General features: G+C 58.5%; 3 protein-coding genes across 3 annotated transcripts; 2 read left to right on the forward strand and 1 right to left on the reverse strand.

Moving 5' to 3' along the window:
- Positions 1-3,528: 3,528 nt before the first annotated feature.
- Positions 3,529-3,684, forward strand: BJ171DRAFT_413426 (uncharacterized protein; the record flags this gene model as incomplete). The annotated part of the gene is made up of 1 exon (XM_053107304.1): positions 3,529-3,684. A coding segment is annotated over one exon (156 nt), but the record flags the coding sequence as incomplete, so codon positions are not given.
- A 1,648-nt stretch (positions 3,685-5,332) lies between these two features.
- On the reverse strand, positions 5,333-7,953 carry BJ171DRAFT_509188 (uncharacterized protein). The gene is made up of 8 exons (XM_053111355.1): positions 7,822-7,953; positions 7,516-7,649; positions 7,096-7,200; positions 6,503-6,869; positions 6,319-6,401; positions 6,052-6,191; positions 5,775-5,837; positions 5,333-5,666 (listed from the first exon to the last, which is right to left on the reverse strand). Exons 1-8 carry the CDS (start codon positions 7,915-7,917, stop codon positions 5,602-5,604), a joined length of 1,053 nt encoding a protein of 350 aa, XP_052965730.1. The 5' UTR covers positions 7,918-7,953; the 3' UTR covers positions 5,333-5,601.
- Positions 7,954-8,184: 231 nt separating this feature from the next.
- On the forward strand, positions 8,185-12,984 carry BJ171DRAFT_509189 (uncharacterized protein). The gene is made up of 19 exons (XM_053111356.1): positions 8,185-8,403; positions 8,569-8,641; positions 8,975-9,142; positions 9,687-9,890; positions 9,999-10,055; positions 10,167-10,220; positions 10,312-10,365; positions 10,482-10,535; positions 10,633-10,695; positions 10,800-10,856; positions 10,967-11,026; positions 11,155-11,214; positions 11,423-11,476; positions 11,568-11,624; positions 11,715-11,834; positions 11,917-11,976; positions 12,051-12,104; positions 12,221-12,283; positions 12,392-12,984. Exons 1-19 carry the CDS (start codon positions 8,273-8,275, stop codon positions 12,881-12,883), a joined length of 1,935 nt encoding a protein of 644 aa, XP_052965731.1. The 5' UTR covers positions 8,185-8,272; the 3' UTR covers positions 12,884-12,984.
- Positions 12,985-13,084: the final 100 nt, after the last annotated feature.

The following is a 13,084-nucleotide window of genomic DNA, read 5'->3' on the forward strand; positions in this document are numbered from 1 at the left end:
CATTCCGAGCCGCCTCTGTGGGGAAGATTACAAGATCAGGCGACCATGGGCAACACTCGAATCCGAAGAAGCAAGAGAGAAGAAAAAAAAAAACGCAAGCACACTAACCAAGGTGGCAGTGAACGTGCCAGACAATGCGACCCACCCTTCCGCCTGTGTCGATGTGGTGGGCTGAGCAGGTAAGTGTTCCCACGGTTCCGTGGCTTGCGCCTGACCCGCAAAGTACTCTAGCCGCCCCCACAGGGTCACATGGGCGACTTCCAAGGTTGCCTAGATCAGATCGGATCGGATTGGACCAGCCGGGCAGCAAAACAAGGCTGGTGGGGCACCGCTTGTATCCTGCAGAGACGCGGATACACACCGGCTCGACGATAAATTGGCTGTGGCCGCAGGCGGTGAAGGTGCGATGGCATGGTGCAGCGAGGCATGTGTTCGTGGCCAATCCATGGCGCCAAAGGCGTCGCTCCCCCTCCCCGGCTCCAAGATGCAATTTAGGAAATGCCGAGGGATGCCCAGCGTTCTTGTTCGTGGCGATCGGGACGGGGGCGATGCACAGCGACAAGCACAGTTGCAAGCACAGGCACACCAAGCACCGGCCTCCCACAGGCCATATCCATGGCTGGCATCCACCGATATCGGCGGGTATCTGTCCGCGTGAGCAAGGGCGCCCCAACATTTCGCGCCGCTCAGCCTGGACAATCAGGCAAAACCAAGACCGCCCAAGGAAAAAAAAAAAGTGGTGCGGGTGGCACGGCGACACAAGGCACTTGCCCGGAGGAAGCACACACCCGGGACTGGGTGCGGAAAAAAAACTGCTGGCGCTGCCCATGGCCTGATGTTGCACAGGTCTTTGGCCGGTGGATGGCGTCTGTGCGCGGTTCGGCAAATCAGTAAATTGGATTGTGCGACCGAGCCCGGCTCGGCAGCAGCCGGTTGGCCGGGACAGCAAGCGGGGCGTGCACAGCGCAGCGACGCGTGTCGGCGGCGCTCGGTAGCGCGTTGGTGCGCGTGCTGTCCGCGTGTCGGTGCGACTCTGAGACGCGAATGCAATTTGCTAAATACCCGACGGACAAGGGGGCCAACAGCGACCGCCGGCCTTCCAGGTCAAATTTGTTTTTACATTTTCCTTGTCACTCGGCCCGGCTGGCTCGGCTGGTCGGGCCGCCGGCTCCCACGGCCAGACGGGCTCGTGCCCGCCTCGATTTTGCTGGCGGTGCCCTTTGCGGCCTGGCCGCTTGCCGATCCCACGGTCACCCTGCCAACAATCCCACGGCGGACGAGGCTGTTGCGGGGGGGGGGAAATGGCAGCCGCAGACCACCGGAGTGTGCTGGGACAGCGACGGCCATCCACCGGCCGCGCAGTGCAGTCTGACGGCGCGGCCCTCGTCCGGCGGTGGCATTGCGCTGCGTTGCGTTGCGTTGCGTTGCGTCGCATCGCAGGAAACAGACCGCCCTGCAAGATCCAGACGGCTCGCCGCAGCGGCGATTGAGACCAATGTTGTCGCTCTGTGTCGGCAGCGCCTCGGACACACATTGTCAGGCAGCCGCCAGCACGGCGCAGCGACACGCCAATATCACCAATGTCGGCCGCGACTCGCCTGACGGGCATGCCTGCAGCCGCACGACCCAGACACGCCAGGGCCAGCCAACACAAGGCCTAATTCAAATTCAGCCCTGGCTGCCCTGGGCACAGGGCCATGGGCGCCAGCACGGGGAGTGCGGGGATTAGGCTGCCCACGCAGACCTTTTTTTTTTTCGCTTGTGCTGCCGACGGTCTCGCACCAACCACGGCAGCGAGACGGCAGCGAGACGGCGGTGCTGGCTCTTGCCGATGCGATTGCAGCAGTCGCCCAGCAGTCGCCTAACAGCCAAGCGATAGCGATGCCCTGGCCGTGCCCTGGCCGTGCCCTGGCCGTGCCTTGGTCATGCAGCCGCCATGCCATAGCAGTGCTCCGCGATCCCTCTGTCCATCCAACTGCCACGGCATTTGGCCACCGTCGTCGCATCCGCCACCGCTCGCGACCCTGCATGCGCTCCTGTCTCTCATCCGAGTCCATACCGGCCGTTGCCTTCTCTCGCCCCGCCCTCGCTCTGCCCTCACCCTGTCCTCGCTGCGCTCCTTGCCGCGGCCCTGCTTGTCTGCTGCACAGACACTGCCCCAGCCGCCCCTGGTCCCGCCTTTCCTCTTCTCGCTCGCTCGGCCTTGTCGTCTTCCGGCTTCTGGGTTTGATACAGCCCCATGGCCGTGCATAAGTAAGGGCGCTGCCTTGCCAACAAAGACCCTCCCGGGATTGGTGCAAGTCCGTCCTGGCCTGGTCGGTGGATGCAATCAGCCGACTCCTGCCCGGCTTCCATCCACCTTCCTGATACGCCTCAACTATAAGTAGCCGTCCTGGTGCCCTGTCATCTGCTGCTCCATCACGCCTGTCCAGCGCCTCCCCATCTGCACATCTGCACATCTGCACATTTGCACATCTGCCACATCTGCCCCGGCTCCCAGCAACCCAGCAACCCAGTCTTCCCACTCTTGCCATCTTCAGCCAACTCTCGCCATCCGCCATGTATGCTCCAATGCTTCTGCCCGAGCAGCCATCTGCACCCTTCGGCTTCTTCCACCCCGATGAGCGGCTTGTTGGTGCCCCATCGGATCTCGGCCTTGGCTTTACACCTGGACCCGCCCAGCCGTTCTGGCTGCCACCCCAGGATCTCAACTCGCTCCTCCAGGCTCCGAATCTCTCTGCTCCCGCCGGCCCCAATGCTCTCTGCACCGTCGACATGATCGACGAATTCCTCAACCTCAATGATGCCGCCCTGTGGGAGTCCTCCCAGTGGGTGTCGCCCGAACCCGAGGCCCATCTTGCCCTGTCCCAAGCCGACCAGTCCTTCCACGGCTTCCCTCCCGTCTCCCCGATCCCGCACGGCCTCGGTATTGCTCCGGCCGCGTCTTCGCAAGACGGCCTCGTCCTCGGCTCAAGTCGCAGCATGCCCATGCATGGCCCTGCATTCGTCCCGGCCCACTCCTTTGCCTCGGTTCCTACCATCGTGGTGCCATCCAACTTTAGCCCCGCTACCACCCCGTCGATTGGCCTCTCGTCGCCGTATCCGTTTGTTCCATCGCCGAGCTTTGCTGCCCTCTCGCCTTCATCCCTGCCATGCTCGATCCTTGACGCTGCCGAGATGGACGCCATGCTGCTGAAATCCGTGGAGCTCCCTGCCTGCAGCATTCCTTCTCCGTCGCCCTCCATGTCACCGGCCGTCCTGCCCCCGTCCCCCTCGCCTTCGCCCTCCACTGCTCCGGCCGTCGCCTTTCCCGTCCCAACCTCGCCCTCGCAAACTGCTGCCAGCGACAAGCTTGCTGCCTCGGCCAACCGCAAGCGCATGCTCAAGAACCGCAAGAAGCGTGCTGCCACTGCCGCTGCTGCTGTCTCAGGCGATACGACCGAGTCTGCCCCAGCCGGCCCGGCCTCTCCCGCGGCCGAGGACGGTGCTGCTGCCCCTGCTGCTCCCGCCGACTCGGACTCTGTCGATCGCCCGTTCAAGTGCACCGACTGCTCAAAGACCTTCCTCCGCAAGCAGGACCTCAAGCGCCACGAAATCATCCACGATCCGCGCTCGCCTGGTTACCGCTGCAACCACTGCGGCACTGGCTTTACCCGAAGCGATGCCCTGTATCGGCACATCAAGACCAAGCGGTGCTTCTAACTTGGCAGCCCTTTCCCACTCCCTTTCCTGTTGCGCCAGTGCGTCTACATACTGATGTCCGTCGCCCTTTCTCTTTTTCCGCTTTTCTATCTTTGTTTTTGCTTTTGCCGCATCCTGGCCCCGACCCCTCCAGCTCTCTTTCCTTCCCCGCGGCTTGCGCCCCTTGCCGTTTACGGCGACGGGTCATTTTGATCTTCCAGTGGTCGCTATTTAAGTATTTATTAAGTCAACCTGCCATCGCGACGCTCTCGCTCTCTCCGGGCTCTGTGTTTCTCCCTCTGCTTTCTATACCATCCATTCATTCACCTACTCTTACACAACCACCTTTCACATCGTTGCATTCGCCGAGCCCCCCCCTCCACGTATCTTCCCCTCTTCAGCATGGCCCCCTCTATTTATCTCACATACTCGCTCCGGAGCTCTCTCTTCTCCGATCCAAGCAATATTCATCTTTTGCACATGCCCATCGGATGTGTCTCGACGCGACCGAGGGCTTTGCAGATCCGTTTTTTCCTTTCCTCGCTGCTCCCCAGAATTCATGTATATGCTTGCGCATTGCGATACATCGCCTAATACAGCGAAAGTAAGAAACAGCATCCATCAGGCAGCCCCCGGTCTTGGAGGAGGAGGGAGGACATGGCGTGCATTGCAGCGCGGGGCAGCGGGATGGCCGATCGCGCGCCAAACCCGTCTGGGACGCGTGTCTGGCGAAGGGCTTGTTCGTCAAGGACTTGGGGACATGGGACATGCTGAGCACCTCCGCCCGCGAATCAGCAGCTCCGCTGGGCAACCGGGCACAGGCCCCATTCAGGCAGAGGGCGTGCGCTGCGTGTCGGGCCTGGCTGGCCATCCCTATGCGCTGGGCTCGGAGCAAGCTCGCCGCGGCCTCCTCATCTCGCCATCTCGCCATCTCGCCATCGCGCCTCCACAGAGATTGCAGCTATCCAGGAGGGACATGCCGATTCGTTGTGTTCCCGGCGTGGTGCTCTCCTCGCCCAGCGATTCGCCTGCTCCAGCCAGCGAATCAGATCGACGCCAAGCCGTAATGGGCCCAGCCTGCGTTTCGATGCGAGTTCAGGTGACCCAGCAAAGGCCGCAGACCCAGCCAAGGGCAAGCCGTGCGACCCAAAAGCCAGAGGCAAAGGGGGGGACAGCGCCAGCAAGAAGCGACGCAACGCGCAGGAAGGCAAGGCGTCGCCAATGTGCTTGCGCAAGGCTACGACCATGGGACGTGGATACCAGGGCTGCCCTTGGACATGAGGCCAAGGCAGGAAGGACGAGAGGTGTCTTGTTCTGCCGAGCAAGGGAGGGGAGTGCGTGCTTTCGCGCCTTGCGAGGCGAGGCGTCGAGGAGGTGTGTGCCTCGGGCAGGGGATCGAACGTGGCCACAGAGTCGCGGCGGTGGAGGATGTCGCTGGCCCATCAGCGGCACCGATTCGCCGTGTTACCGCCAGCCGCATGGGTCGGTTCTGCATCTCCCAACCCCTTTCCCTCGAGTCGCAGCTGAGATGGGCCAAGGCCGATCTGTCGTCCTGTCTGCGAACATGCCACCAACCGACATCGAGTCCGGCGCGGTCTTGGTGTGCCACCGTTCCCGCCTTTGGTCAAGACATGGGCATCCATGGTGATCTGCTCGACTATTTCCGACATCCATGTCCATGACTTTATTCCGCCTCGTCAACAAGAATGGGGATGCAGCCAACAAGCGTGGCAGCCGAGACTGACAACATTGAGCGAGCCACGAAGACGCAGCAGTGGAGATCGACAAACGGGTGAACAGCCGTGGGGATGGCGGGGATGGCAGAGAACAAACCAGTGTCTCGCTTCGAATGGAGACGTGGGAGAGCCCACATACCCCCGTCAAACACCCACTCCCTCGCGTCGTGTGGATAGCACCGCACTACTTGCGCAAGAATCGGCCAAATGACTCGTCTTCGCGTCTCTCGTCTGATCTGTCGTCAATATCTGCCAGCGATACCATATTGTCGTGAGCAACCGGCTCTTCGCTCTGCGCTATTGCTTGGTGTGCCAGCTTTTGCGACTGGTCCCGTCACGCTGTTGGCCTGCACTTACCGTTGTCAGCCATGCTTTCGTCGTCTTCGTGGTCCGAGCGCGGATCTTCGTTGTCGGCGAATGCTACTTGAGCAAGGATCAGATATGAAAATAAGGGCGGGTGCCCAAATGCAGCAACTTGCCCGACGCCACTGCCAGCACACCCCACCCAATTTTACCGAGCACCATCCGTCGCCTCCGGAGCTCGGCACCGATTGGCGTACCCGATCTTGCCTCTCCTGCCCCCCTCGGGTGCCTGCTGCCCGTCTCGCAGAAAGTCGCTCCGTGCAGGACTGACCTTGGGAGGCATCCACCACGACCTTGCTGCCCTTGGTGATGTGCATGTCCTTGACCAGTTTGGCCAGGCTTTCCTGGCGCTGCTGCTCCTTCTTGGCCTCTCTCTCGCGCACCATTCGCTCGATATCGGGCTTGTAGTCCCTGGTGATCCAAAGCATATGCAGAGGATCAGCGTGTCAGCCATTTCCGCCAATCTGCTGCGATACGACGCAGACGAGTAGACTACCGAGCGGCCTGGGCTCTGCTGTGACCAGACGAGACCACTCACGTTTCATACTCCTTGACGGCTTCGTCGATGGCTTTGAAGAGATCAGACATACCGGCGCCTGTCACTGCCGAAACGCCTGCAAACTAAGGACGCAGAGGGCTTAGTCGTAACCCTTCCGTGTCAACCACCAAACATCGCGATTCAAACGATCGCATCTGGTAAAGGAGCCACCGGCACTACTCACACGCAAGTGTTGGTAAAACTCGTCCAGGACCAGGCACATCGAGTTGACAAGCGTCGCCATGTAGCTTGTGTCCTCTTGCAGCGCCGCCTGGAAGCTGTCAAAGTTGGTCATCCATTCGACAGCAAAGTCATGCGACACCACGTCGGTCTTGTTGAACACCAGCACAAACGGCAACTTGGTCTTGTACAGGATGCTGCAGGCATACAGCATGTTGGACATGAACGTTGCCGGGGCCGTCGATCGTGCCGTGTCGATGATATAGCACACGACGGTTGGGTAAGTTGCGGCCAGAGACTCGGTGATGATGGCGCCAGACGCAGACCATGTGAAGATCTCGATTTGCCCCGGAGTGTCGACAAGGATGTAGCTGGCGGTTTCGGGCGGAAGCAGAGGGAAATCAGCCGATTGGCCATCGACAAGAAACCGGTCAAGCCATGAAGCATGCCGGTTCAATGGCGGTCAGGGAGCAGTTGCAGAGGAGAGCGTTGTCAGATCGCGGCTCTAATCCAAGTTCGGATCGAGGGGCGACTGCGGCTTCATGTCTCGTGCCCAGTTCCATGAACTGCCCCACGATTGATCGGAGCCATGCTTACTCGAGACTCTCGGCACGCTTGTCGACAAACGAAAGCACTTGGTCGAATTTGGTGGTAAAGAGGTTGAGGGACGTCAGGATGCCGCCGTTGGGTCCCAAGTTGTATCTGGGGGGGGGGTCGAATGCCGCCCAGCCCGATGATGGAGTCGTTAGCGTCGGCAGTAAACACGAGACTTCATGAGCCGCTCAGTATCTGCCACGAGGGCCGAGATGGCAGAGGTGCACTATCGGTCTTCAGCAAGTCGCCGCAGTATCCACTACGGATTTGGGCCACCGGACGGGCGATCGGATTGCAATCGGATTGCAATGCCGAATGATCGCCTGTGCTGGCTGCCGAGCTGCTACGATCAGCGCTGGCCCGGGATATGCTCGGTCTGCGGGTTCGAGGTTGGTTCCGTGGACAGCCGGCGCATCAACTTACTGCTTCATCACCTCTTTGTAGTTGATGGTATCGCGGATGTCGATGTTGGCTCCAAAAGGCATGTGGCCGACGGCAGGATCCAGGTTGATGACGTACGGCTTCTCTTGCTGCGAGTGAATGTGCGAGTTCAGGCGCTGCGGAGGGCGACAGGGTGTGAGCCCACATATAGATCGCTTGCATCCAGACCATCATCAAGTATCCTCCCCTGGCCAGCCGCCGCCATTGATGCAGCCCACTCGGCCTTGATCTGTGAGCCAGCGATTCTGGGCCAAGCTCCGGTGCAGCACGTTGCCCCGCAACACATACTTGCATGAACGTTGTCTTGCCGGATCCAGCCATCCCAATACACAGAAGCACCACGGGCTTCTTGCCCCCGCTGCTCGCTCCCTCGGACGTCGACATGGTTGGCAGATCGCTGGCGCAGACGCAGATGTGGGCTGCGATGTGGTGCCGATCCTGCTGGCTCGGGCTGCCTGTTGGGGTCGCACAGCCAGCGGTCTCGGCCTCGCTTTTCTCGCCGCGCTCTCGCCGCGCCCTCGTCTCGCCATGTGTCTGAGTCTGCTCTGCTGCGCACACAGCCTGTGCTGCGTCGTCCCCGTGCGCAGCGGCCGAGGAGGCTCTCGCTTGCGCCGAGCCCCCAGCGAGAGGCCTCTCGTGTTCTGCGTCCGACACCGCCCCGCCCTGGGTCCTTCCTTGCAGGGTTGGTCGCATCGCCTGCGTCGGTTGCATTGCCCACATCAGTCGCATCCGCCCCACCATGCAACGGCCGCTCGATATGGGCTCCGAGGCCTCGGCCAGCCCCACAGTCCCGCCGACCGAGGAATCCCTCCGCAAGATGCTCGACCGCGAGAGCCACTACAACGAGGCCTATCGGTCCTGTCCTTGCCTGTAAACTGTTGCCAGCCCTGCCTCCCTTCCCCTGCATATGCCCTGGCGCTGTCTCCTTTCTTTGCCCGACTGTGGCTGTTCTCTCCATCTGATCACGGACGAGTCTGCAAGATATGGAGGCTGATGTCGTCTACTGCTTGCGCTTCCTTGCTATCCTGGACGCAGGTACAAGAGCGAATCGATCACCATCCCGCGGGACACCATCACTGGCATCGCCATCGTCGCCGAAGGCCCCATTGTGAGTCATCAAGCCGACAGGTCGGCAATGGGGATGGGCCTCGTTGAAATGCTGGCCACCAGCGGTGTTCGAGTAGATAGCTTGGGTCCACCAGCCCGCCTGTTTGAGCAGAGTGTTGGAATGGAGGAGGTGTTTCCTTAGACAGCACCGATGGGCGCCGCTTGGGATCCGAGCGAAATACTCGCAAGAGACTCGTTCTTGGCATCCGCCTCCGCCAGCTACCGCCCGGCGCCGTCTCGTCTGCCTTCTCCAGCCCCGATGCTGGACGGCGTATTCTGATTTCGCATGCTATGTGCTGAGTGTCTCGACTTCTCGCTGCACTGAATCTCGCAGGACGGCCTGATTTGGTCTCGGGTCGACCACTATTCCATCGACGCCCGCAACATTTCGATCCGATACAATGTCTTCTCTTCCTCGACCGTTTCCAGCAGCTGCATGCAAGTTCTGCCCAACACCGAAAGGGACCGAGGGGTTCCTGAGCGGTATTCGCTGAAAATCAAGGTATGGTTTTCATCCGAACCTGTCGTTCGAGCAGCAGCGATGGTGACGATGCACCGTAGACTCTCCTCTGGTGCCGCTCCTGTGCCTGCTCTGGAGTTCCAGATTGCTCTCGGGACATGGCGTATGACCAGGAACAAGGATAGACAGCAAGAATCATGACTGACCAACTCATCCAATCATGCAACTGGCCACCACCATCACCATCACCATCACCATCACCATCACCATCACCATCACCATCACCATCACCATCACCATCACCATCACCATCACCATCACCATCACCATCACCATCACCATCACCATCACCATCACCATCACCATCACCATCACCATCACCATCACCATCACCATCACCATCACCATCACCATCACCATCACCATCACCATCACCATCACCATCACCATCACCATCACCATCACCATCACCATCACCATCACCATCACCATCACCATCACCATCACCATCACCATCACCATCACCATCACCATCACCATCACCATCACCATCACCATCACCATCACCATCACCATCGCTGCCCAGCCATCGCGCGAGCTAATGTCAAAGGAAAAGTACAAGAACATCAAGTTTTTCGTCGTCGTCGAGGTCATCTTTCCTCCGCTCCTGCCGCACTCCAAGCAGCTCGGCCTGAAGCTCCAGTCCGAATCCCTCGACATTGTAGTCGACAATGCGGTCGAGCTCTTGGAGCTGGAGCTCTCTTCCAAATCGTCATACATCTTCGTCAAGGTATCGGATCGCATCCTGACAATCGTTGCACAGGGCAGTCCGATCGACGGGTGTTGTGGAGCACTGATAACCGTGGTCTCCATCTGATATATCTGTCTCGTGTCCTAGAATACGCTCGCCGATCACATCAACATCTTCAGCGAGTATGGTGCCATACATATCGAGGTGTGATTGCCCACAAACTCTCCAGCAATGACATCGTCTCCTCACAGCACAGGCATTGTCTTGTCTTGTTTCTTGTCGTATTTGCTTCTGAATCTTCATGCCAATATCCAGAATAGCAATGCTTCCCTCAGCATTCTGAATCCAAACGGCCCAGTGACGCTCAAGGTATGTATATGTAGACTCCATCCATATCTGGCTGCCTGTCCTTAGATACCCTCAGTGTCTCATTCTGCACCAACTGGCCGTTTATCGTCAGAACTCGTTTCTGGCTGCGCTTCAGATTCAGTCGGATCGGAAGGTTTCGTTATCGGTAAGCCCAGTACCCATCCACTGTCGCCACACGCCAAGTGTCAAAACGCGACACTGTCCGTCCAAAGACTCTTGCCGACTATGCGCTGATGCGTCCTTGTGTCTCTCGATCACTAGAATGTGCAATCCCGGTCACTATTTCTCTCGGGATGCTGTGAACTTGATATCTTCGTACGTATCGCCATTCTCCCCAGAGCGTTGTGCCAGCAGTCCGTGCCAGTCCTGACCCGATGTTTAACGTTGCCCGTTTCTACTTTCCTCTACACAGGACTGTGAGATCATCGACAAATGCGAGCTGGTATCTTCGGGCAACAGTAAAATCACGATCAATGTATGTCGCGCTATCGTACCATCAGCGTGTCTCGAGCTTACCAAGACCTGACAGTCAGCTAACCGTGCCAATGCAATCCATATACATCGGGACATTTGTCGCAGGGAATGATGACGCACGACTTTTTCACCAACATCTCCAACGGCCAATTCAACATTGCGGTAAGAGTACGGCAGTCATATCGGTCGATGTATGCGCGTTTGATATCGAAACAGTATCGTATCCAAGTCTGCTGATGCCGGCGCCGTACATGACGCTTCTTGTCATACAGTCGATCCAAGCTCTGGGGCGAGTGGCATTGATAGGCTCAGGCGGGTCCCTTGATGCTGTGGTAAGTCGCTTACCTGTATTCAGGGAGGTCATGGCGCACATACGAATGTGCTTTGGTCTGTGAGAATTCAGTTGTCGGAGACAGCCTCATCCATTCTCTCTCCCTCCCCCCCCCTCTCTATCTCGCAGAAAGTGACTGTTCCCCATCTCGAAATCAAGTATCAAGGAGAAGCCACTGGTCAGCTAGCGGTGGGTCTCGCTCCAGCCTGTGTGCCGCAGCAACTGTTGCTGAAAGCTTTGGACGTGCATGACAATACCCCGCCTTTGTGCTTCCACCTGGTTGGCTGGCAGCCTGGCTGTGGCTGTGATGGATTCATTCACGACTGATCAGCCTCGAAACTCACCTTGCAAATGCATCCCCACGGTGCCCGCGGCTTTGACCCTCATCGATCGGTAGAGCGTTACCGGCCAGCACCTGCAGATCGAATGGGATGGCGCGATCCGAATAAGCGTGAGTGCCGCTTTCCAACCATGTCTGCTGCATCGCCAGCTACCAGTGCCTTCGCCACTACTCGCGCACGCCTGACCTTCGTTTGCCTCAGGAATCGAGCATCATCAGTTTAAGCACCAGCATGGATAGCGGCCGCATCGAGCTCGAGGTACCAGCACGACCACGTTTCTTGTCGGATTGGATGCGAACGTCTCCTTGGGCATATTCGCCCCTGACGCCTTAATCAATCGTCTTGCAGGAGGTCTCTATCGATGACATTGTAGCGCTGCATCTCAAGAATCAGGCACGCTGTGTATTAACAGGCGTCAGGACCGAGACCGCCGAGCTAAATCTCACCGAAGGTGTGCTGGATCTGAAGGTAACGGCCTCGCCCTCTCGTCCGTGTCTGGGTCTTTGGTATCTGCCGCACACTGATGTTTGTCTCATGTCGTCTGCTTCAGTCTTGCAAAGTCAAGAGCAAACTCGAAATCACAAATCTGATGGGCACGACCAACATCGAAGTATGCCCGTGGACACGAAACGCACCGGCTTGCTCAGTTTCTGTAACCAAATGACTGACTCTGAGGAATCACAGGGCTTTACGGGATCGTTACTGGGACTATATGGAGGCTTGCAAGTCACAATCAAGGTACGTGCGCGTTGTACGGCTCCGACAGCGAGCAGAGGATGCGAGACGCCGGCTCGGACTCGTCTCAACTTCCAAATGCCTTGGTCTGATTGCTGCTCTGTAATTTGTGACACCAGGACTCTACTGTTGAGACCGTATATACCACAAGCAACCATAGCGTGAAGAGCCTGGCTGTATCGGTAAGGGCGCTTGTGTGCTGGGGTAGCAGAGAAGCAAATGGCCGGTTGTGCGTCCAGTCCGGCGCACTAATCCCTGGTACTCAATATTGTGTGGCTCCCACTCAATAGGGCTTGAGCGCCAAGATTTTGGAGCTCTTCAGCGAGGGTGACATCACGCTGGAGGCCCTCAATGGCAAGGGCTCGGGATCACTTCAAGTAACCACAACCCACGGCAACATACACGGACATGCGCTTGGGTATCGGACCACAAGACTTCGCTCGGCTGATGGCTCCATCAACTTTGAGTTCCTGAAACCCAGCGGCGAAGACTCGATCGTGGCCCAGTCAACCAAGGCCAACGTCGATATTGTGATGTCGGACCAATTCGTTGGCATCTTTAGTGTCAAGACAGAGTATGGCCAGGTCAAGGTCGACACGAATTGCTTCAGCGACAACGATGCATTCTACGAGCTTGGTGTCATCTTGGATGAAGAGCGCTCAAAGGTCGGCGACATCAAACGGCCAGGCTTCCCGGAGGGCACCATGGAGTTGGTCTCGCTCAACGGCAATGTCACCCTGACGTTCAAGCCAGAGACCCCCGCCGATGGCATCGTCGCTTGAGTGCGATCTGTGTGGTTGCGCTGAATCTCTGGGGGCTCGTCGGCGCGGCATTCTTCTGAGATGATCCCCGTTTTCTTGAATACAAGGCTCTATCCATCGCATTCACAGGCGTCGCCATCGATCGGCATCCATATCCGATCGCTGCTTGCGGCGAGCAGATACTTGGCCTGCACTCTGAATCTCCAAAATCAACTCAGAACA

Source organism: Polychytrium aggregatum, assembly GCF_025602895.1.
Source record: "Polychytrium aggregatum strain JEL109 chromosome Unknown BJ171scaffold_23, whole genome shotgun sequence".
In the NCBI taxonomy this organism is placed as follows: domain Eukaryota; kingdom Fungi; phylum Chytridiomycota; class Chytridiomycetes; order Polychytriales; genus Polychytrium; species Polychytrium aggregatum.

What these genes read in the sequence shown, in the direction of transcription:
- BJ171DRAFT_509188 (XM_053111355.1), bottom strand. Translation starts at nt 7,917, where the DNA reads ATGTCGACGTCCGAGGGAGCGAGCAGCGGGGGCAAGAAGCCCGTGGTG. An exon ending in GCCGTCAAGGAGTATGAAAC is followed by an intron (nt 6,192 to 6,318) that starts GTGAGTGGTCTC and finishes TTGGATCACCAG; the next exon opens with GGACTACAAGCCCGATATCG. An exon ending in CGTGGTGGATGCCTCCCAAG is followed by an intron (nt 5,838 to 6,051) that starts GTCAGTCCTGCA and finishes TTGCTCAAGTAG; the next exon opens with CATTCGCCGACAACGAAGAT.
- BJ171DRAFT_509189 (XM_053111356.1), top strand. Translation starts at nt 8,273, where the DNA reads ATGCAACGGCCGCTCGATATGGGCTCCGAGGCCTCGGCCAGCCCCACA. An exon ending in CGTCATACATCTTCGTCAAG is followed by an intron (nt 9,891 to 9,998) that starts GTATCGGATCGC and finishes CTCGTGTCCTAG; the next exon opens with AATACGCTCGCCGATCACAT. An exon ending in ACAGTAAAATCACGATCAAT is followed by an intron (nt 10,696 to 10,799) that starts GTATGTCGCGCT and finishes CATTTGTCGCAG; the next exon opens with GGAATGATGACGCACGACTT.